At 30.5% G+C, this 26,541-nt stretch overlaps 1 protein-coding gene across 4 annotated transcripts in view; it reads left to right on the top strand.

The window, feature by feature from the left end:
* The window catches only part of LOC145247443 (WW domain-containing adapter protein with coiled-coil-like), a 220,044-nt gene that overhangs the window by 75,496 nt on the left and 118,007 nt on the right, over window positions 1-26,541 (top strand). For 3 of the 4 annotated variants that reach the window (XM_080109211.1, XM_080109214.1, XM_080109212.1), the window contains one exon: window positions 6,504-6,663. In XM_080109211.1, the coding sequence (XP_079965337.1) occupies window positions 6,504-6,663 (160 nt within the window). Of the gene's footprint in view, window positions 1-6,503; window positions 6,811-26,541 lie in introns of all 4 variants that reach the window. The other variant, XM_080109213.1, reaches the window with a different exon arrangement.

Below are 26,541 nucleotides of genomic sequence, written 5' to 3'. Positions count from 1 at the left end.
ATCTAGAAGTTGTTGTATAAATATACATAATTTTAATGTATCTGTGGATTTTTCATTAATTTTTACCTATGAAAACAATTGAATGAAGTTTCTCTCTTCCTCATCTCTCAATCATGAATTAAAGAAAGACGGTCATGATACACAAAGAATATTTTCTTCCTGATAAGATGTTTTTTCTTTTTATCTACATTATGATATTCAAGAACAGTTGTATGGTTTTCTAACCAGTTCTGCACTTTAAGATGTTCCCTCATTCTGAATTGTATTTGGTTACATGAGCAGATCAATATTTTATCTATTTTTCAGAAACAAAATATCTCTCTCTCTCTCCCCTTCTCTCATACACACACGCATGCACGCTCTCTCATTCACACTCTCATGCTACCACACACACTCTCATGCACACACTCACTTTCAACCACACACTCACTCTCAACCACATACACTCTCCTGCACTCTATCGCAAGTGTTATTCATAAATGATAAAAGAAAATGCAATTCCATTCAATTATTGCTGAAAGTACAATGCAAAAAGTAATTTTTTTAAAACTATCTGATGTCACTTTTGTGTCAAATGTGAAATTCCTAATATATGCAGGAATTTTAGAAATGAACTCCATTAATCAGATAACTTAGATAAGTATGTTTTGATTAAAATAAAAGTTGTACATGAGTCTGTATTTGCAACCCGATGTCTATAGTGTTCAACGGCAATATACAACAGATGAACGATACAGGTGTGAAGTTTCCATCAGTCACACTAGTATTTGTATGATGATATGCTTATGTTTTGTATGTACACCATCACCATTCACACACCAAAGATGAAATGTAAAAAAGTAATGGAAAATTAGCTGGTTTTGCTAAGGTAAATAAAACAAAAAAAACTTTATTCATTTTAAAGTTTAATTCTATTGACTTGCATTTTATTTTTTAAAAATAATTTTACTGCACTTCTAATTGTTACAATTTTAAATGAATTAATAAAGTGACATGTTTTATTTATCCAAAGAATATTTAACTGAAAATTATCTTTACTGTAAAAAGAATAAGAATATTGTTTTAAAGAGATTTAAATTGTTACAATTTTCAATAAATGTTTTAGTGTTATTTAGTTAAATTATATTTAGCTGATTATTTTTATAGATCCCCCCTTCCTCAACCTTTTGATATTATTAAACCTTAAATACATTGATTTAGAAATATCAATACAATAAATAAAATAGGTACAATGAATTCTAGAGAAAGAAAACAGCAATGGAGTTCCTGTGGGGTCTTGCTAGTTGAATAATACTGAAACGACTTTGATAACACTATTTACAGTCCTATTTTTATATATTAATATATAGATTTTTAATCTTTTCACACATTAGAAATTTTTTGGCAAGAAATATTCCGATTCATCTTCCTTTTCTAATAATATTGAAAGAAATTGTCTAATCAAGTTTAAATATTGAATAAACATTTTAATAAACTGGATGAATTTTTGAGATGAGGATTAATTTGTAATTCTGTGCAGATTCCCAGAGTTTGAAAGAAAGATTTCTTTTCAATAAGATACACCTGAGAAGGTTGCAGGTTACATCGTCCAAAATGTGAAAATAACACTTAAGCTAAGAACAATAGTCTGAATAATCCAATTAATACAAACTGAATTTATTTTTAGTCAAAAAGATAAATAAAATTTCTAAATGAGCAAAATAGATCCTTTAATGTTTCAGAATGTTTTTAGATGAGGATTTATAATTTGTCTATCATTTAGAGCTTAACTGAAAAAAAAAAAAAAAAAAATCAGAATATGTAATTCATGTGATATAAAGACAGTATTCAAAAGTGACTCTTCTCTTTCGAACATCTTGTGAGTCAAGCCCCTACAAAAAATGTTATGACCAGAAATTTTATATGCAATTCCATTTGTGAAAAAATAGAAAAAGATTGGAATATGCTACTCACCAAAAGTAATACTAGAAAAATCTGGAGAGCTGCGATACATGGAAATATTGAAAATTTACTGATGGCTGACTATATACAGCGAAAGGGGAAGCCATCTATCTTTATGAGATGAAGTAAAAAAAAAAAAAAAAGATTATGGACAGAATAATAGGATAGAATCAATATAGAATTTAATGCAATATGGTAACCATTAATCATAAATAGATTTAAACATCATTAAGATAATAAGTAGTAATATATAGTAATAAGTAGTTAAATTACATATCTAAGACAAGAATAGGTTTAAAGCCCTTAAGATTTGTACCAGAATTGTCTGCAATGATCCTTCCCGTAAGTACCTGATGTCTTTCTAGAAAGAATTTTGACACTGGTTTCCCCAATGGGAAACCATTGCCAATAATAGAATCACCTGTTTTTTATGATAGGGATGAATGATCACTTTGAAGTGAAAGTCTTCTGGAAGTTTATGGTTCAGCCATACTGAGGTTGATACTAAGAATAAAATTACAAATTACTTAATACTTCTACTTAGTTATGGCTGATAGAACAAGAGAGAGCTACCCTTGTGGATTAAATAAATGGTTCCATTAAAAATTTCTGAGTCTGACAATGCACCTGAAGATAAGAGGTTACATGGGTCGAATTGTTATGAGAATAACATCCAAGATGAGAACAGTAGTCCAAATCTTTTAATATTCACAACACTTATGGCACTTTGCAACTTTTAATATTTCTAGGATTTGCACATTTTATGCCTATGTGATTAATGTATAGCTTTGTGTAGCATTTATCTATTTTACCAATTCATATTTTTAGGCATTAAATAATCACAATGCTTATCATAGCTTAAAATGAACTAATTTAAAAAATTTTTTTATTCAAACTTTGATGATTACCATTATTTAAAATGAAAGAATTGATTTCTCTCTTAGAATAGTTAAAAGTATAACTGGGCAGCAGATGAATATTTCCAACAAGTTTCTATCATTTACATGAACTTATTTCTCACTGTTATCCTCATTTTGGTTATATTCACATGATGTTGCTTTCTTCAGGGTTTTCTTTTTCATTTTTAGTAAGCTTCTGTGAAATTTTAACTAAACCCCTTTCTTTACTTAGATCTCACCGCATGAGATTCTAATGAATGAGAATCTATTTCTGTGAATTAAAAAAAAAAAAAAAAAAAGGCGCACTTTAAAATTCCCCAAAATGTTAAAACCAACAAAACCAACTTAAGAAAATTGAAAAGGTACAAATTTCAAAATATGAGAATCTCTCAGTTGACATGGCTAGAAATTTGATGAGTGTAACCTCATGCATTACCTACTAGACGCCATCTTCGAGTATCTTCAGTAATGACAAGATACTTTACCCCACAAATAAACCTTGATCAAATATTCAAAATAACATAGTATTTAAAACTTACATAAGATCCCTTTGACATGGCTATATACTGGCTCATACGATGAATGACGCACCTTCTAGTAACACCACTTATCTGGATACTTTACCAGACCAAATGAATTCTTACCCTGAAATCCAGAAATATTCAGAAAAAAGACACAAAGATAAATTATAACATCATTAAATGATCAGTTAAGAAAATGAAAATTAGTGTTCATTGCTTTACTAACTCACCATTCGAGAAGTCGTAGATAATCTATGTATCTTATATAGAAATCGATTGGTAACCCCAGAAGGGGACTCCTTGATTTCTACGAACTTATTAAAGTAAAATGAAAACAAAAACATCACTAATCACCTCATTTTGGTTTATTGATTGTAAGGTTTGTTTGCTTTTGATCTCAACCTGTTATAGTAGCTGCACCAAAGCTATCTGTGCTATTGGTTTCCATCTGTATTGTGTAAATGTGTCATGTGGGAAACATGGTTTGGATTCTATGAGACATTTAAGTGAAAAAGTTCATAGTGTCGTTCTCATCATATTTGGACAAAACCTAAACAAAGTCGATGAAAACCTTGACTTTCACCTTTTTTTTGCTAATCATTATTGGTGATACATCTACAAGTATTATTTTTTGTGTTGCTGCCATTGGACATATGAAACCATTCAATGTCAAATGGTAGAAACATACAAATCAATACATTTGAATATTTCCGCATAAGTTTCTTGAATTTTTTAATATAATGCAATCTTTTTATTTCTGAAGCTAAAAATAAATACTTCTGTGAAAAAAGTTTTTAAAATAACTTTTTGTAATGGTGTACCATATTAACATTAATATTTATTTTTTTAAATAATATTAAGTAAATCGATGAATTGGATATTTAGCTATTCTGTGTTATAATTTCAAATTCCAATGTATCTAATTCAATCTTGTAATAAAATGTCAATAATTTATTGACTGACTAGGAGTTCTTATATTAGTCATTGTCGATTGTTCATTGACAAGTGGAGGCTGAGTGACAGTTTCTTTCAGATTTCCAGTATTTTTCACTTTTTTACATAACCATTGCCTTCTTTGTTGATATTAAAGTTTTTTCTTTCTTTTCTTGTATACCAACATGAAATACATGCTAACGTGTTCTTACTCAAAATACCAATTTTCTTTCCAAGATAAAAAAATACACAAATAGAAATATTATGTAATAAAATAGTCATTCAATTCGAAAACACTAATAACAAATAGTGGACTAATGAAATGCAATGTAAATTAATATTCAAATTAGGCCTATAGTGTGAGTATATTTGTACATGAAAATGTCACTGAGATCTATAACCTAACTTTCTAAATAAATAAAAAGCCTTGTTAATGAGTTAAGGGTACTTGATGTCGGGTATAAGACATGTTTGAGTGCAAATGCACAATCTGATTCCCTAATCAAATGTGAATCTGCAAGTTGCTATGGAAAACTGATTTTATGCTTATATGTTGCCGTGTGTGTGTGCCTCGATACACACACATCTGTATTGTAGTAATGGGGCGATTTCAAAATTTTCCCCGATTCCAGTACAATTAAGAATTTTGATTCTAAATTCGCCATTCTGATTCTATGACAGGTTCTGATTTCTTGAAATTATATCTTTAATTAGAGATTTATTTATTTATTTTTTATTTTTTTTAATATTTTGTCTGCATATTTTTGCAAGTGTACAAACATACATTAGGAGGGGAGAGGGGGCATATATCACACAAGCAGATCTTTCTAAATATTTTTTCTCAAATGTTTTTCATTTCATTATTTTTAACCATCAATATAGCTTTAGTTTGGCAATGCTAGGAGAATAGCACTATTTTAAAAGAAACCTCAACAATTATTTTTGTGTGTGTGTATGTGCTGTATATTATGTATAATGCTTCTTGTTGACACTCATATTTAAGTATGTGACATAGTTAAATATACAGTCAATGTTAAACCTTTAACGTTTTGTGTGTGTAAGAGAAAATTAAAACTAAGTTGAAACTTACAATCAAAATTTATTTTCTGTCCTCTGATGAGAAGAATAGCATTCTTTGAAACTCCGCGGAATAAGGACTTTGTAAATTGTTTTTTGAAGTATTTGGTCGAACAATAAATTTTGATTGTAAATTTCAACTTACAAATTTAATTTTCTTTCTCTTATAATAAGCTCTACTCTATATTGCGTCTTGAGCTTTTTTTATTCGGTTAGGATTAAATTATCTATATATAAATACTGGTATTTATATATATATATATATATATATATATATATATATATAAACACACGATGTCAAAAATGACCCAAAATAGCCAAAAATGACACTTTTTGCCCCATAGCGTTTGATCCATACATTAGATTGTTCTGAAACTTGACCAAAATGTGGAGGCCATTGTTCTTAATATAAATTCAGTATGGGTGACCCTAGCAAAATTCTGATTTGTATCCCTCTAGGATTTTTAGAGCTAAAAAACATGTCTTTTTGGAGCTCTTTTTTTCATATTACTCAAGAACTTAATATGTATGTCTATATAGCAGTTTTCCATGTTGCTGAATTCAAATATACATGTCTTAAGGCGTGAAACTGCATCGTTTGTCCATTTTCACTGGGATTCGGCATTCCCAAGAGCTCAAAAGGGGGTCACAAATGCCCCCAAATTGCAGAAAAGGACACCTTTTGCCCCATTTATTAGATTTTTCTGAAACTTGGCGAAAATGTGAAAGCAGCATTGACCCTTTACACTTCTCACATTCATCATTTCTTCACTATTTTTTGTGGCATCATCTCACATGCAGCACAAGAGGGGGACCACGCAAAAATAAAAAACCTCTTTTATCCATTTACATGAATTTTAGAATATGATGTTTTCGTTCTGTCATGAGTGCATACATCATACAGATTAAAAATTATTTTTTTTTTTATATATTATGAAGGGAAATTCTGGACAAGCACCAAAGGTTAATTAAAAGTAGGTAAAAAAAATCTATTTGTTGATGACAATGTTAATCTTTTAATTTGTTTTTGTGTGCGTAATGAAAAGTAATAATGCATGACCATTTTTGATAAAAAGTTAATATTTCATCATTTGCTCCTCTTTTAAAAGTGGATTGATTTTTCTATTTGCAGAGCATGCAGTACCCATATACAATCACCGACCGCTACGACAAACTGCGAAGCTCCCCCGATGACCACAGGACGAGAGATGACAGCCCCGGAAGTCGTCATAGTCCCAGATATCAGAACAAGACCTCTTATATTGAAAGAACTAAGGAAAAACTGGAAAGAGGTGCGCTTATTTAATATTACTTTCCTTTTTATGTGGATTATCCGAATTGTTCACCAAAGGATTGGTACTTATATTTATTGTATTCGCTTTATAAACGTTGGATTAATACACGGATTAAAATGTGTAATGTAGAAAGGGTGCCGGCAGGTAAGTGTGAATCTCTTTCTTAATATACCCGGCCTTCGATGGAGTGTGTGAAATAAATTTCATCAGCAGTTGCACTTGTCGACTCCCCCGCCTCTGTACATGCTGTTGCTCTTTGTAACAACACGCATGTTGATCTGGTTAATCTGAGTGCTTAAAGGAATTCAGGTAATCTGTTGTTTTCTTGGGAAAAGGTCAACGTCAAGTATTCTTCAGGTTTTTTTTTTTTTGAAAATGTTTTATATATTATGGAACTTATGACCATGATTCGTTTTTTATAGTGCACAAGGTTGATGGAAAATTAATCTAAAATAATGCATTGTTGACGTCTTTACACTTTTTAAAAAACTTTTTAACAGCATTCTGTACTTTCTAAAAAGTTACTGTCATTTTGCTTTCCTTACCGTCTGTATTATGACAAGCTGATACATGCATGAGATATTCACTTGCTACGTGAAACTGAGTTTCTTTTGATAATCTAATTGTGTAACTCCACCATGATAATTATGTAACGGCTGTTTTTTTTTTGTTTTTGTTTTTTATAGAGGCTGCAAAATTAAAATAAATCACAGAAAAATTTGTGGTTATTCTAAAGATTAAATTTTGGCATTTATGATTTAAATACAATTTTGGTCCCCACCTATATAGCATAATCTAGAGGTCCAATTTTCACAAACTCTATTAAATTAGGTTGTATTTCTGCAATAACATGTTGAATGTTGTCTTCCAAGTGGTCTATTGTGTCAGGTTTATTAACATAGACAGGGAACTTTACATATCTCCAAAGAAAATCATGTAATGGATTTAAATCGCACAAACAAAGTGGTCAGCTAGCCGGTCCATTTTGTGAAATTACTCCATCCTGCTAAAACCACATGTTTGCAACATTAATGCCTTCTAGTTGAGACATGAAGTTGGTAGTCATTTTTCTGTATCACTCGCTGTTGACTGTTCTCACCCTCATCCTTTTTGAAGACAGTTGAACAATGATTTCACCAACCCATAAAGCATACCAAATAATGACTTTTTCTGGGTGTGATGAGGTTTCGATTATAGTTTATGGATTATCATCGCTCCAATTCAATGGCAATTCTGTTTATTGGCATTTAACTAAAAGTGTGCTTCATCACTGAAGAAAATTTTGAAACAAAATTGTGGCAATGTTTCCTTCAGCCCATTCACCAAATGTATGGCATGATGTGAGTGACGATCATTTGGTTTCGAATCCTGCACAAGTTGAATCTTGTAAGAGCGCAAACCAAGATGTTTACGAAAAATTTTTCATGAAATCAGTTTGCAAATTTAATTGTTGAACACGTTGACGAATTGACACATTTGCAGCAGCAGCATCAACACTATGCTGTACAGCAGCAATCACTTGTGTTCACACTGAACAATGTTTTGTAGGATGGGTATTATCGTTTAGAGTAAACATAGTGCGAAAATGATTCAGTTTCTCTAATTGTTCTGATGGTCGATTACGAGCACCATGAAATTTACATAATGCACAGTGTGTTGCTTGACCATGATTTTCAAAATAAATTTCAATTTTCTAATGTCGCTTAAATGTCAATCTCACAACAAATTGCCAAACTGAGCTGAATTTCAAATAACCAATAGTTGCTAAATTTGCATTTAAGGAAAATGGTTGTCAATTTAAAGTTGGCTGTCATAAAAAAAAAGTGTGTATATATATATATATATATATATATATATAAAATACAAAATTAGATTCCAATAATCATGCCTTTATTCATTTTTAAAGATTCAGTTCTTGAGAGGTCTTTGACAACCAAACTATAGAGTTGTATATCTTGAATTTTCTATGAATGAGACTTATCAGAAGGAAAGTCTTAAATCGTGGACATATAAAAATGAATAAAGACAATTATTGGGGTCTCATTTTCTATTTATTCATTTATTGTTTATCATCTATTGATGACAATCTGACTATAAATTTTATATATATATAAGCATGGTGGCTTAACAAATGTCTCATTATGACTCTGAAGTGATCCAAATAATCAAAATTGAAATTATTAAAAAAAAAAAACAGAACAGACAGTAACATCCGAAAGTTAACATCGTTAAATGTCATTCTTCCTACGATTAAATTGTGCACCTCCTACCCCAACACATTTGTTGACCCAATGTACATTCAACCTCTTTGTAATGCTTAAGACCTTATTCTCCCCCCCCCATCCCCCTCCTCCAACTTTCGATCATGTAGATAATATGCATACTTAGTTTGAATTATTTGTAGTAGAGAAAACTTGAGATTTATGCACATTCATCTTCCAGGCACAAGTAAAACCACACTATTCATAACACATTATTTACATGCATAGGGGACAGTTATTAAGTGTATACAAAGTCACTGATTTCTCTGCATATTGTTGGATAAAATTATATAGATATATTCACAATTTAATATACTGCTATTTTTATACTTAGATCTGGTAATTAGAAATTCAGTTAATTTGTAAAGTTATAAAATTATTTTATTATCTAAAAACTTTATAAAACCAATATAATTAAATTTAAATACAAATGGTATCCCTACAGAACCCCACCATGATAACCCATTTATGTAAATTAGTAAGATTAGAATCTGTTTTATTTAAAACAGATATCTGTATCTGTGTGTGCTTCACCAATAAATTTTTAAACTACTGGTCACATCACACTGAAATTAACAGGAAATACTAATCATACAACAAGGATCATTTTTAACAAGTTAAATATTTGAATTCTTACAGAAATGTCGTTAAGTTGAAATCCAAAATTTTCATTTCAACTTGCAACAATATTTTTATTTTACGCTTGCACAAGTTCAATCATTGAGTTAGAATTAGTTTAATTTTAAATGTTTCTGATTTATCTATGGTTTAACTAAAACGGTTGGATCTAGTTGATGGCACCCAAGTCATATTTTGAAAACAATACTATACACACACACACATTATATACATAATATTCAATAGAAAATTGGCTTTGTAATATTAAATATGAAATCTGCATGGATGAAAATATATTTTGGCATATTTTACGACTGGCAAGGTAGAGTAGAAAATATTACTATCAGGAAGGAAAAATTTCCGATCTAATTTTCAGCAAAATTTGACTGAGGGTTAGAGAACCCTATATTAAATCTGTTAATCAAATGATGATGTTTATATTTAATAAACCTATCAGTTTTATACGAAGAAGAATATATGAACAATTTAAAAATCTCTTTAAGAAATAAAATATAATCTTGCCATACAAAATTCTGTTATATATAACCACAAATTTATATCACTGTTAAAATTTGAAATCTAAATTAATTTATCCGCATCTTAAATTAATGGAAAACAAAACAAATGAACTCCTTTGTTTATTAATCCTTTAATTACTAACTGTAATCTAGTTCTATTAAATTACTTTCATAGCCCCCTCCCCAACACCTTTTTTTTTTCCTTTTTTAATTTATTAGCTTAATTCCATTATCCTTGTTTAGGAATTTAACTAACAGTTTTAATTCACCGAAAAGGCATATTGGTTTCTTTGTGGAATGTTATGGTCAATTCACTAAGTGAATTTATAGGTTGAATCGTTTGAAGTGTCTAAAGTTAATACCTATTTCATCCTTTTGATTTGGTAGTTTATCTTTATCAGGGAATGTAATAAGAACCAGTTTTTCACAACAAAGAAAAACGATGTGGTTGTGCAGTGTTATCGTTGAAACTTTTTTTTAAGATACTCCATCTCCGTACAGGTACTATATTTTCTGTAAAAGACAATGTGTTTGGATAGTGAGGTGCCCCCACTCTTACCTGAATTACTATACGATCTTTTATTGTTTCTATATTTAGCATTAAAATAAGCACATGTACAGCCTATGTAAAATTTTTCACGACTAAGATTATTTTGGAGGAATATGGTTCTCAAATAAACTAGACTCTATTGCAGCTTCTAAATATGGCTAACGTTTCAAGTTGGGATTGATTTTTGTTCCTTAGATGATACACAGCGGTTAAAAACGCCAACTATGATGAATAGAAGACGGCAACTAAGTGAATTCTTAATGATTATATGCACTCTGCTAATGAGCATTAAAGAGGGCTTGATTAATTTTTATAGAGAGCTTTGTATTATCATTTATTGTAGCTGGGAGGTTCACTTACTACAGTGCTCAAACAATAGTTGATGGGAACATACATAATCATTCACAGGCAAACTGTTTATTGTCCGACATTTTAATGGGTTCAGACTTGAAGAAGAGTGTCTTTGTAATAAAATGAACTTTACCTTGTGAGGAGAACAGGGAGTGAAGAATAGGTAGTTTTCTTCAAACCATAGCTCCGTATAAAATTTGATTCTGTTCAAACATAAGTAAAAATAAAACCTGTTTGTAACGTCGGTATCACTAATCACTTTTATCATTTTGGACTATTTAAAAAAAATTTAATTATGTTTTATTGTAAAATTTAAAAGAAACATGGAAAGGGGGAAATTTTTGGATAAAATATTGATTACTTCAGAAAAATACAAGACTATTTTTGATTAATAATTAAAGAAACAAAAAAGGCCCCAAAAAGTTTTTATGTTAAATCATTTTATTTTTGTTAATGTTTAGTTTTCGTTACCCTCCATTAAAACTTATGACTTGTCATTCAATCTTTATTATTATCATGAAAATCTTGGAATTGCATGATTGATGCAGTGAATACCATAGTGAACTCTGGATTTGACTATAAAGAATCCAACTCCTTTTATACGTGAATAAGGAGGGAGGGTAAATGGATTTTTTTAAAAAGTGTTTTTTTTTTTATCTAACACTATCTACATGCCACCTTGGTGAACTCTTTTTGTGATCTATGTGGGCAAGTAACTTTTAACAAGTCTAATAAATTTGTCTATTTTTCTCTTATGTAGACAGTATTGAGCTTGACCAAGTGCAAACAGGCCATCAATATGGTCAACCAGGTCTTTTCTAGTTTCTCTGCAAGGAAGGGGTGGGGCATACCACAAATCCCATTCTCCTCTGAATCTGAAGTAATTTTTTTAAGTTAGTGTCTACCAAAAATCGAGGAAGTAATAATTTGATTGTGCCTTTATATTTTTGACTGCATACTGGGTAGATTTTATTGTAAATTTATTTTCTGAGAGTGAGATTTATTTGGAGTCTTGACGATGACCTGGAAATGTTAAAGCATTGATCGAGCCATGTAGACTTATGATTATATAATTTTATTATTTATTTAATTATATATAAAAAAAAACAAAAGAAAAACAGGAAATTTAAGTGCGATTGTTTGAAATAGAAAACAATTGTTAACAGAAGTATTGTTAAAATGGAAGGAAAAATGTTAGATGAGATGTTCAATGTAGACAGTCTAGCCAACTTCCAGTCATTTTTTAGATTATTTTAACTGAGATATTGTTCTAAACTTATATTGACAGAATTGTTAATAGTTTTAATTTTGTGATCTTTCTTCACTCTAATTTGAAGTTGATGTATCCACTAAACGCTAAGTGTTAAAATTTATTACATTGAAATCTGAATTTTTAGAGGGCTATTCGTTTAGTTCTATAAAATCAGATGTGTTGGCTCTGTGTCAGGCAACAGTGTCCTGTTTATGCTATGGAACATTTAGTGTGTAATACTTGCTGTTGGCTTAAATTTAAATTTACTTAACTGGGGAATCATCAGGTTAGAGTTTTAGCCTGACAATTCCCTATGGGAATGGAACTCAGAAGATTCTGTATAGCTTAATTGCTATATATTTTCATAACTTTTCACTTTATTTTAATTTTCTTATTGCTTTTCCTGGGAATGGGGCATTTTACCAGATGCCAAACATTCCCCCATTAGTTTAGTTACCCCAACCAAGAGATCTTTTTAAGATTCTAACCGTCCCTTTAAGTGCTATTGTTTGTATTTCTTTTGCACTTGGTTCACCGAGTATACTTGCCAGATAGTTTTGAATTTCATTAGCCTGGTTATTCCTATAATGACTTGTATGATTGATACTTTCTTAAGATTCCAGTTTCTTTTCATGTCGTACATAAGTCTTTGGTATTTTGTTATTTTCTCCTCTCTGCTTTGTTAAGGCCAACATTATGGACACTTCAACGTTCTCCTTCTTTTCCCATATCACTGTAAGGCGTTTCACTGAAAACCGATTTATATAATTCTCACTATTGTCCTCATCTTGTTTGATATTTTCACAAAGTTTGAAATGAAGTACTTTTACCTTCTTCAGATGTCTTTTTTCATAGCCTTCTGAGAATTTTAAATTGTATCTTTCTAACTCTGAAAGGCGAATGATGACATTCTTTGATAATTTTCTTGTTATATCTAAACAAAGATGTCAATTAAAAAAAAAGTGGAAATTTATTAAGGTGGATATCAAGCATGAAATCTATTGATCTATTTTGTGAACAGAGTAATATATTTTGAACAGCAATCATGCAGAATATATTTTAAGGATTAATTCAAAAGTAATGGTTAAAATTTAATTATTAGGACATTTGAGGGGGGGGGGCTATTAGATATTTAACAGAATTTTATCTGTATAAGAACATTGTGTTAAGAATAAAAATCTGTATTTTATGTTTGAGTCGAATGGTTAAGGGGAAATCTGTCTAAAAATATATATAAAAAATATCTTCTACATCAGTATTAAAATAGATTTTAGTTTAAAAAAAAAAACTAACCTTTTATATTTATGCTATGAAGTAATATTTCCTATAATTGTTTATTTGAAACTCAAAAATATCTCAATTCTGTTTAATTAAACCAGTTAAAATTTGATTAGAAAATTATTCAGAGCCTTTGTCAATGTAATAGTTGATTAAAAATAGTAGGTACTTATGTAGTATAAGAACTGTACTACTGTTGAAATTGGTTGGTTTATGAAAATACCACAAAATGCTAAAAAAATAAAGAGAACGTTTGTGATAATTGGTTTATTTTTAAAAAAATTCTAAATATTTATCTTGATTTGAACAAAAAAATCATAAAATGAAAAAAATCCAAAAAACTGTTTTCTATCAATTATTTAAAAAATATATTTATTCATAAAACTTGCAATGAATTTTCTTTTTTATTTGAATTTTTAATTTTCTAAAAGTTTCGTAAAAATTCTCCAATCATTCTAGAATATTTTCATTTTTCAATTTTTCATTGAATTAGCTTTGTACTAACAAATAATATATATTTTTCATTGAGAAAATTGTCCAGCATTTGTGCAAAAAAAAAAAAATTTGTTCAGCACCTTCCAGTATTTTTTGTAAACACCCTGGACAATTCAGATGATAGCATGTTCCTTATACTGCAAAAGTACCAAATAGTATATTAATTTATTTTGATTTCGGACTATTATTCTCATCTTTATTAGTTGTTGTTTTCATCTTTATTGGTTGTTGTTTTTCATGACGTTTCGGCCAACTATTCCTCTGGCCTTCGTCAGGTGGTAACCACGACAGATAGGAACTTCGAATCTCCTAACTGCATTCTCAGCAATCACTGCCATCCGTAGTTGTTGTCGTCTCACCACATTTTGGCCAATTAACCTCTGGCACGCTTTGGGTGGGATTGAAACCGCTATCTTCAGACAATGTTCATCTGGAACTGTAGAGATTCAACGTCTCTATCAACTGCACTAGGGGCCCCGAAGGGCAATCAAGGTTGGATTCTTTGATCTTATAAATCCACATTTATTTATTATCTGATCTTCCATAGTCGGGTCCATACCGATTGGTATATATATATTATTCCTTAATTGGAATTCATTTTGGAGATGAGCATTATATATATTAATTTATTTTTATTAATATATATAATGCTCATCTTAAAAATTAATTCCAATTAAGGAATAATATATACCAAATAGTAATTCTTGGGTTTCATATTAGAAAGAAGGATCATTTATAGTTTTGGGTGAAAAGGTGAAATAGTATTCACTGAATTGAGTTTTAAGATATTCAGATGATATGATGCATATTTGAATGTTTAAACTAATTAGAAAATGTGATTATATGGTGAAAGTTATGCAATGTTAGAATTTAAGACTTTGCATTACCAACATCACAATATTATTGAATCCCCAGACTGGAAGCTTTTCTAACACAGATTTAGATTGTTTAACCATGTCTTTCATTGCCCTCCAACATACCTGATTCACAAGGTAATATTGTCGACCCTAATAGTGCAAGGGGAAAGGAAATCAATTGATGACTTGGCTTGCGATGGTCAAAGTTGACTTAGAAGTTGTAGCTGGTCCATGTGTTTTTGACATTTGATGTTGAAGCTGTGACTGGCTGCAGTATGCTGAGGACTAAGCTATGAACAAACAAGGATGATCTGTCTTTATTTGCTGTGAATTCTTTTGGGACCGGATCAATCACTTCAAGTGAATGCAATCATAAAACAAGCAGCTGTTAAAATATATGTATAATAAATTGTGGATCTCATTGATGGGTTAAATCGGATTTGCAATTATTCCAGGTTTTAAATTGTGTCATTTATTAGTGTGTTCCAGGGATATCTTAAAAAAAAATTTTTTTTGCCTTTATCACATTGATATGACTTTTATGAGTTTAGATAATTATTAAAAATATGATGTACTGTCCATACCATTTATAAAGACACATTTAGTTATTTATATTTAAAAAAAATAAAAATCTACTGTATCCATTTTTGACACACTGCAATAATTTTCTCATGATGAGCATTTTTAATTTCCGACTGATTCCCAATTGGTTAGCCTCATCTGTCACTCTCTATTGATATCTCAAATGTTTTTTTTTTATTTTAAATTTAACTCTTTTCGCAAGTTCACTTAACTATAACACAGCTTGAAGGAGGAAAAAAATAATGTAATCAGTAAATTTAGAAAAAAAACCCAAAAATCTTATGTAAATATTAAATACTTATAATTTAGTGACACTTAGCCACAGATAAGATTTTTATATGAAGAGATAGCACTCTAAAATGCAATTGTCTTCCTTCCCCGGATTCTTAATGTCCATAAATCACATAGATTACAGTAGAAAAACAAGTTAAAACTTTATTGTAATTTGAAATGTTTACATTCATTTTTGGTATAAAATCAGAGTAAAAACAATTGTCCAGAATGAAATGAAAACTCACTACCTCCCTAAGTATGATTTTATTGATTGCCTCACAGCATCAGGTACAAAAATGATGATGCTATTAAATACATTTTTTTCTCCTCCTGAACAGAAATAGCCAAAGTCAACAAAAAATTATAGAGGAAAAAGTACATCACAGACCAGTATTTGTTTTATGTTTAGCCAAGCAGATTTGATCATGTACATTGTATTAATTACAAAGATACTGGAGTGGGGCGAGGGTTATTGGCTCTATGAAATCTGTAAGATTTCATATTTTTAGCAATAAAATAGGTTTTTTTTTTTGTTTTTCATATAATTTGTATTCCTTGTTATCAGCGTATTTCTACCCAGTTTTAGAATTTGTCCATTGTTATTTAATTTGTAAAATGTCTATTTTGAATTGTTTCTGTTGTTTGACCGTTTTCGTTTTTCATATGAAATAAAAACTAAAAAATAACTCTTGACAGATGTCTTCTATCAGACAAAGGCATTTTTTTTTTTTGTATCTCTGCTGCATCCAGGGAGCTAGATTTTCCTACATTATAAACCTACCTTGTGTCTAACTTTGCCTTTTCTGAGGAGGCAAGGAAACCGGAACTTAGCTAATTCTTTATATTTTTCTAAGGAAAATTGTGATTGCAAAAATGACTTGCATCAGAAATGTCCACATATCTGTGTGTTTTGTAAAGTTCATGTTACTTAACAATAGAAAAACTAAAATGACAACGTGCAGCTCATTTTATGCCCAACGGTTACCCAAAAGTAACATGAATTCTTACTGTTTTTATGCAAATTAGATGATCTTGGGCTGCATAAAAGTAAGCCATTTAAAGAACGGGGGAGTTCATTTGAAGATGACAAGCTGTGTATACGTACTGCGTTGAGGCATGACAGATTATTTACCAGAGTCCGTACAGAAGGTCAAAGGAGACAAAGAAAACTACAGTTGTTCATTGTTGAAAAAAACTACAATTTTATAAGATTCTGATTTTTGTCTGTTTTAAAATGTTTGCATTTCACTTTTTAAAAAATGCATAGACATTTAACTTGAAAAACATTGAAAGATATTAGAATCAATACTTCCCGAAAAATTCTGACATTTCCAAAAACTTTTCAAAATACACATTTCTATTTCTTTTCAGTATAAAAATGCAAATATATTTTTCTAAAATATTCTTATTTCAGGTAGGTCATAGTATGACAACCAGCACATTATTTCATGTGATTGATCAAAATTCTAACCAACTTTATTAATATTTTGGATTATTTGAACAACTTGTTTTTGTTTTTATATTGTTTGTTCTGCTTCCATGGCAGTCATAACTGTATAAAATTATTCATTTTTATATCTTTAGTTAGGATTTAACCTTCAACTTTTAGAAAATAATCACTTATGACCGTTAAGTAACACTTTTAAGTCCGTGTCTATATTTCTACTATGAATTACTAAGTATTATAGAATTATGTTTTCTTTTATACTAATATTGCAATTTTTATCTATATTTTTTTCAACAAATGATACATATTAAAACTCTTAATTTGAACAACTTTCTTCCATGTAAATGGATGAGTATTTGGGTTATTAGATGTAGAATAGTTGAGGTGACAGTTGCCAGGGTAAATCAACAGTAAAGGAAGTGATGATAGATTGATAGGTTGTAAGTTAATTTCTATAAGCCGTCCAACATGTGTCAACATGTAAAACAGATGTTAAACCAAATATGTGATATAACAGCCTCTAACACAAATAATCATGTGTGTATAATATATATATATATATATATATATATATATATATATAATTTTCTTTAAAAGAGTAGAAAGTAGATCTTGTTTACTTCTGACAGCCTCGTAACTCTTATTTTGTCCTTTAGTCCTCACATTCCATGAACGATGTTTCTGATAAAGGAGATAGAATTGCTGTTTTCTAGGTTGGAATCTACCCATCTAACACTTAGTTTTATTACTTTGAAGTAGTAATTTTTTTTTTTTATTAGTGCCTTACATCAAGTAGCTTCATGCCTTGTCTGGAGCATTAAAAAATTTAGTTTAAGAGGCATAAACACAGCTCAGTTACATTTGTAAGAGCATAATACAGTAGAACCCCGGGATACCTAGCCTAGGATACTTTGGGGGTTTTTTCCAGGTTACAACGTAGAATATAATGTTTTTCCGACCCCTGGTTATGGTATTTAGCCCGCCTTACATTATTTGATTATATACATGTATGTTATATATACTGTACTGCATTTTGTTACTAATTTTTAATGCTGTACCCCCAGGGTTCTACTGTATAGAGGAAAATTATTAATCTGATGAGTCTTATCATTGGTCATTAGTCGAATCTAAGATTAATCTAATGACCGATATGGTTGTTGTGATTTTTCTCGCCCAATGGGCTGCATCTTTTACATCAGGGCATGACATCAATATGGTTTACTAAATTGTCAATGTATAGCATCATCTATAAAAAAAAATGTATAGTACTTAGAAATAATATATATTTGTGTGAATGGTTGGTGTTTTTGCTGAAATGTCCTCACATTTTCATCTAACGTATTTGTAAAATTTGTCTTTCTATATTTTCAGAAAATAATTTAATATTGTTTAAAATTAATCCTAATCGTTTTCATAATTTAACTTGTTTTTAATTGTTTCTATTAACATGTATATTTCCCATCTGATCTGCATAGAATTCATTTTGTTTGTATATTTAAAGTTTGCACACTGTAATAGTTAAATTCTGTGTATGTATTAGCTCACCTCACTTAAGAATGGCTGAACCTGTTCTTTTGATCTGGACAGGTGACTCTTGCCCTTGTGTCCTTTAATATATGTAAAGGTTTAGACTCACAATAATTAAAAATAAAAAAATATTGCTATAATAAAACTCAGCAGGGGAAAAAAAAAAAAAAAATTTTTTTTTTTTCGTTTTAGAAAAGTGTTAAAAATTATCAAAATTGAAATTAAATATAGTTTGAGTTTCATTAAGATCAAAAGTTGAAGGAGTTCATGCTTTATAAAGTTTAAGAATATAGTTATATGAATGACTCCCCTCACATGTAGGGGACTATTGCAACCAGATTTCAAGTTCATATGTGTGAAAGTAATAAACTGATAGCTGTATGTCTTATATAAGCATAAATTTATTACTTTTCTTCATTAATTTATGCTGCAATATTTATCTTTAATGAAATGATTGTGTTAAATTGTTTTGTCTGTTATGTCGTATTCTGATTTTCTAAGAAGAAATTGGTTTCATAGTTTTTTCATAGAGAACTGGTTTTATACCGCAATGTTTCAAAATGTTTACATTTATTTTCTAGATATATAAATGTTTTATTAGTCGAATAAAGTACATATTGGTTTATGTTAGAAAAATTTTACTTTCAGTGTATCCATATTTTATCATGGTATCTGATATTTTTGTCGAATTTAGAGGAAGGTTGCAGTCTCCCTTCCATACCTGCCTAAGTCCTCCTCCTCTATCCTATTTGGAAAATTCCGAATATCTGAAATTTCCATCATTAGATTTTAGAAAATAGTTTGAATAACTGATTACTTCCATGTGTCAAATATGATGGAGCCAAGGAAAACTGGTTTTGTCCTCTAGGGGTATTTAAACTGTACTCTAAATTGGGCAAAAATCTTTTTTCTTCCCAAGTATCTAACAATTATTGATTTTTGTTTTTCTCTCCAAATCCACCAAAATGATTTGTGGTTTTACTTGATTCAATTAGTGACAACCTTATGAAAGCATTGGTTAACCCATTTGATCTGATGAAAATAACCTTCAAATTAACCAAATGTGCATTTTCTTTTTTTGCAAATTTATAAAAAAAATTTTATAAGATTCTCTGGATTTTTTTGAATCTGTGATTATTTACAAAAATCATATTGTTGTAATTAGAAAAAATCATTGTGTTTGTTCAGGAAAGGAACTGAAAATGCCTCTGAAATAAGCAAACCAGCCCCTTAAAATGTGATTTGTCTTTGTTTACGATTCAAATCATAATTTCGGATACCATGCATGCTATACTTATTTTTTTATTTGTATATTATCTATAAACATAAAAAATTTTTATAGCATGCTAGTTAAACACCATTGCCATTCTTCAGGAATTAATGAAAACTAAGAATCCTGTGTATTCCTGCTCCCATGCAAAACCCTTTCTGATGCTACTAGATCAGGCTGTCTGAAGATAATGGCTTCCTGACCTAAAAATGCACAAAACATTGGGGTTTTTTTTTGTTTTTTTTCCCCCCCATTTCCTTTTGTAAAACTCATGTTCTGTAAAGCTAAAAACAGACAATTTTCTTCTACAGAACAAACTAAACACCATGAAAAAATATTTGAAGATTGAAGATCTAAAAAAAAAAAAAAAAAAAAAAAAAAAAAAAAACTCTAAGCATAAAAACGTTTTCCAAAATTACCAGATTTGGCATTAAATAACCTGAAAAAGGTTGATATGCCATAACACAAAACAACCAAAAAAAATCAACCTGAACCGCCATATAACCATTTTTAATTAGTTTTTAACTTTCTATAATTAAAGAAAAAATGTAAACCTTTTCACTGTTTGTGGATATCCAATGTAAATGCCGACCACACACTATTATTGTAATAAAACTTAATCTAATATTAATACTATATAATTGAGTTTCTTATGAAATTTTACTCAATGTTCTTTGATCTTGGTATAGGGCTTTGTTTTCAATTGTATCCTCCAATGTAGAATATAATTATAGGTTTAATAATGTTTGATTCTATTTAGTTGGGTTAAAATATTATTAAAAATCTTAAAACTTATTTAATATAGAAGCTTAGTTTATCAATTGTGTAATTTTGTGAATTGATCCGACGATTTCTAATAATGAAAATAGAAACAGCATTTGAACCTATTTTCGCTGACAGATGATGCAACTGTGCAGTCCTGGTGCAAATTTGGATGGAAACATTCAGTGCCAACTGTCAGGTTAACAAGATAAATACAGGAGAAAAAAGTAAACTTGAATTCCAATTAAATATGTCATTTCTGAAGAAGACCTTGTGGATATTTGTAAGAACTGATATTTCATTTCTTTTGATTATTCCTTTTATGTACAAAATCATTTGAGATTCAATGCAAACTACACTTATATTTTTATGAAAATCATATGCAACAATTTTCTGTAAATTTGGAAAATGTCAACAGCAATTTCTTCCAGGTTTAGATATTACAAGGTTTCAGTTTGTAAACAAATTACAGGCAATGAAAAATTCTATTTTTATATAAAAAAATTAGCAATTATTTTTGATAATGACACTAGATTGCACTTTTTATGATTAAACAAAAAAAAAAATGAAAATATGAACTGAACAGATTTTAAAAAGTAGATCCTCAACAAATAAAGAACTCAATATTTTAGAACTTAGAAACTCCTGTGATGCGTGGGACAGTAAAAATATACCATCTTCAATCTGAAGCCAGATCCACAGCATCTCTCCATTTTCTTCCAGTTGCAATCAAATCTATTTCGCTTCTAGTTCATATTTGTTCTGCCTCTTTTTTTCATCAGGGGTCCATTGGAACACTTGGTTGGCAATTGTTTCTAGGACCAATCTTAAGGGTATATCTGAACCAGCTTAGATGTTTTTTGTGGATTATTGACAATATCACCTATTGGTAAATGTGATGTCTAAGTCTGCTAAATATTTTATGAGCTAGTGATTATAGTCAGCTAACATACTTCCCAATTTCTGGTGTAGCACTACCAAGGCAAATCAGTTCCTTTACTTTTTTTCTCACGCCTATATATCCTCTGTGCATGTACTCTTTTTTATTACGTAATAAACATGTGTTTATTGTATAAATTCAAATCGAAAACATTGTATAATTTTCAATAATGTCCTTTTCTCATATTTTATTTCAATAAATCGCTTCACAATAGAAATCCTGAGAACAAAAGTGAAGGAACTGATTTGCCTTGCCACCACTTCCGGTAGTGATATGCCAGAAATTAGGAAGTATGTTAGGTGACTATAACCAGCAATTAGGAAGTATGTTAGCTGACTATATTAATAAAAACTCATAATTAAATGTATTTAACATGAACATTTTTACTGAAGTTCCTCAGTGTTACTGACCAAAAGCGTCCTGACTGGCATTACTCGATTGATGCTAATTGGGGACACTTTTGATCTGTGATACCTTGAAATGGTAGTAGATTATTAAAATACATTTCATGATCATTATTGATATATGATTATATTATTATGCTATATTCCAATGATTGTTTAAATATTAGTGATAGCTTATATAGATGCCTTGTGTTCTTCAGAATATAAGCAAATTAACTACTAGTCACCATGTACAGTTGGCCCTCCTTCTCCCAAATCATGCGTGTGCGTGTGTGCTTTCATTTTAGCTTAGTAAGTTCTCAGAAATCAAGGGACCCCTTTCCTGGGGCTAACACTTAATTTCAATATGAAATACATAGATATCAAAGCATTCAATAAGATTCTTTTACATTTCAAACATTAAGTGAAGAACAATAACCACTTAATTATTTAATAGTTTATTGTTGTGGTCTTTTCTGAATTTTGTTGGATTTCATGATAAAAATTCATTTGGTCTAGTGGAGTATCCGATTAAGGGTTATTACTTGAGGTAACATCACTAGAATGTTCACCATTCTACATATGAGCCAGTGTACAGCTGTGTCGAGATCTTATTTGGACTTTGGTTACAAAATGTTATTTTTAATATTTGGTCAGGGTTTACTTGTATGATGAAGTATCCTCATGCCAGGTTGTCTATACAAACCCTACAGAGGCACTGAAGGATTGTGTGTAGCAAAGTTTGTTGAAACAAAATTAAGTACTCGATCGTAAGTTTTGCAAGAATTAATATAAATTTTTTGCTTAAAAACTATACAGTTGTTTCTGTAGGTGAACCAGGGTTTCATTGTTACAGACAAGCTTTTTCTGGTTTAGAAAATCGTTTGAGTTTGCTTCAATTCTTCAGCAGAAACCTCTAAACCAGAAAAGAGCTGTCTGTATTAATGAGACCTTCATTCATCTACAGCAACTGTAATATATTGTTTTTTTTTCAATAAATAATATATGCATACATATGCTAAAAATACTCGTCCCAAGACAGTTAAAATTAATTCCTCAAACAGTTTTGCAACATTTTTATGAAGATTAAAATAAAGATATAATGTTGATAAACTTTATCTCTAGAATCTTTATTTCAATTTTGATTTTAGAAAATATCTTAAATGATCTTAAATTGAAAATCAAGGACTGTTGCTTAATTTGTCTGATTTCTATGGATCAGATTTGATACAAATCTGAGATATTTAAATGTTCAAATAGGAGGCTCTGCTCATATTATGCCCTTGAAACTTAAATACTTCAAAGAAACTGAAATTTAAAGAATGAATCTTAATGTCTAATACCTGTTGTTTATATTTCACAAAAAAATTGGAACTACCTAAATTTTCTCAAGCCGCTTCTATATCCTTTTTTGAAGCTATAAGTCTATATTTGTATCCTTTATGCCTAACAGCTCTGTTCCAAAATTCATACTGATTGGTTAATTTAGGAGTGAATCCTGTACTTAAAAGCATAAAAATATATAACTTTATATAGTGAGATGCACACATGCGAACAAACATGTTGAAAATTGACTGACAAGAATCTCTGCAAAATGTTTGTGCTCAAGTTTTTTTGTATGGCATGTGAAAATTTGCTGATCTCTTGTTGAAAGAAGCCATCTGTCAATTCAAATAAAGATTTGCTTGTGTAAACATATGCGATGGCATTTCACCTTTTATCTTCATTGAAAATTAGACAATGAAAAAGATTGTTTATTTTATAATTGAGATGAACTGTCGGCATGAAAATAAGCCAAAATTAAGAATTGTTTTTTTTAATCATTCATCAAAGATTTCATGTATGCTTAATTAAATTACATAAATACTAAAATATTATTTGAATAACAAACATTGCCAGAAAAAAATTCTTGTCAGAAGATATGAGACCATGAACGTATGTATTAAATTCAAGAAATAAAATGACATTCATTGTAATTTATAATCCATTCTCATATATAGAGAAAGAGAGAGGGTATACTTTTCTTTATACAAACATTATTGTCTACATATGTACATACATGTTTCAAGTCTCTGACAGCATAGATACAGCACTCTCCCTCAATATTAGCGCACAAGTACATGTATTTGGTGATGTCAGTGTCCACCACCGTAATTGGCTTGGATTCTCTATTTACAGACGCTGCGCGTTGCATAACACATTGATTCTCTATATCTCATTTCCGACACGTTTCCCAGATCAGCAAGATCAACATGCCTCACTTCTAGATCTATTTCTGACCACAGTTCCTGATGATTGTGTAATGAATGCCCATAGCCCACTCGGGAATGCTGATCATGCTGTGATAATGGTAGAAATCGCCCTAAATTCTCGACCCAAAACTGAAAAGCCATTGCTCAAAATGACAAGGTGTATTATAAGAAGGTTGACTGGGAAGCTATCAGTGATCTCATCAGAGATGCCCCATGGGGAAATATCTTTCCTCTTCCTGCTGAACAGTGTTCAAATGAAACCACTGGATGGTTCAAAATGGCAATTGAAGCACATGTTCCCACGCAAAAATTCTAAAGCAAACCTCGCTCTCCCCAATGGTTTACTTCTGCTTGTGCAGCTACCATTGCACAAAGGCAGCATGCATGCCGCAGATTTAACCGACATAAGTCCAATACAAACAGACAAAAGTAAATAGAAGCTAGAAGTAATTGTAAGAAAGAAATAGCAACAGCTATGAGATAATATACTGAAACCACCAGAAAACACATCGAAGCACAGAAAATAGGAACCTGTGATTTCTGGAAAATCTACAACAGAGTAGTAAATAATACCCCCCCCCCTCCAACAATCATGAGGTTGTTTGCACGGCAACCGAGAAGGCTAACATGCTTGCCAGTTGGTTTGTCTCCAACTCCCCATTGGACCCAGCAAACCACTCCCTCCCTGACTTTCCTTTGCAGACTAATGCCACACTGGATGATCTGAAAATTGCCTCTTCTCAGGTGCATAATATAAAAAACCCTAGACATAAAAAATGCTCCGCTGAGGTTGTTTCAGTCCTCTCCAAACTTTACAACAAATGTCTTAACAAATCTTGCTTTCCTGACTGCTGGAAAACTGCTTCTGTGGTACCAGTTTACAAGAATTTGGGCAAAAGAATTGACCCATTAAATTATCGCCCCATTAGCTTCCTCCCGCTTTTCGTCAAAATATTTGAGTCCATAATTAACCAAGCTTTAATCCATCACCTTACAGTTGCTAAACTTCTGACTGACCAACAATATAGATTTAGGCAAACCTGTTCTACAGCAGATATCCTAACTGTAATCTCTGAACATATATACCATACAATGGACAAAGCAGGGGAGGGTAGAGCAGTAGCCCTAGATATATCTAAGGCTTTTGACAGGGTATGGCACGATTGTCTTTTCAGGAAAATCATACGGTATCACTGGACGAATACTTAACATAATTAAATGCTTCTTAAATAAAAGAAGGATCCAGGTTTTCCTCGACGATCGTACATCTTAACAATATGATATAAATGCGGGTGTACCTCTAAGGCCTATCCTTGGACCTTTATTATTCCTAATATTCATAAATGACCTTTCTGATAAAATAGTCTCTGAGATGGGTATATTTGTCGATGACCCCCACACTCTATAACAGGCGCGAGAGGAAAACATGCAGAAGTTCAAGTGTAATGTGAACAGACACCTTGCTGCTCAAACTTATGTCCGCAATAGTAGTCCCTTACATTAAAGTGGCACTGTGCTTCGCTTTGTGTGAAAATGAAATAAAAATAAATAAATAAAAACTGATTTCTTTAAAAATGCATTATCATCAGGTCTCTAGTCTCAATCTTATACAATAATACAGTTCTACCTGTTGTTAATCATTAGTTTATAAACACGGTAGTTTCATTGGATTAACATTTACGAAAACACAGTAATGCAATTATAATTTGCGGTTTCAGAACTAAGTCAATTTTCATAAAAAAAGCCAACTTACAAGCATATTTATTATTCTAATCATGTTAACTACGAACATTTTAGAATTAGTAATGCTCTGGTTATATTTGAAAACAGGAGGACAATGGACAAAAATAGTTAATACGAAAGTCAAATCGTTGACCACTTTCAAAACTGAGCAGAGGCCAGTTAATCTAGTAAGGTAAAACAGTATTGAAACCTACTAGATTTGCTCACTACTGGAACTGATAGCTGATCTGATTTGAATAATTTTTTTTTTTTTTTTTTTTTTTAGGAGGGGGGGGTATTTTTCTGTATGCAGACATAATTGAAATATTTATATTTCTGAAACGTTTGTAACCAGCATGATAAAAATAATAAAATATGATTTTGGTTTAACATTGTGTGTGTGTGTGTGTGTGTGTGTGTGTGTGTGTGTGTTTTTTTTTTCTGAAATCGTGAAGATAATTATCAAAGCTCTTTTCCTTAGCAAAAATAGAGCTGAAACCGTGAATATAAATATTATAGCTGTTTTCCTTGACAAAA

Source organism: Euprymna scolopes, chromosome 25 (assembly GCF_053919585.1).
Source record: "Euprymna scolopes isolate OS-2025 chromosome 25, ASM5391958v1, whole genome shotgun sequence".
NCBI classification, from domain to species: domain Eukaryota; kingdom Metazoa; phylum Mollusca; class Cephalopoda; order Sepiida; family Sepiolidae; genus Euprymna; species Euprymna scolopes.
This window is presented reverse-complemented; position numbering and strand designations above follow the sequence as displayed.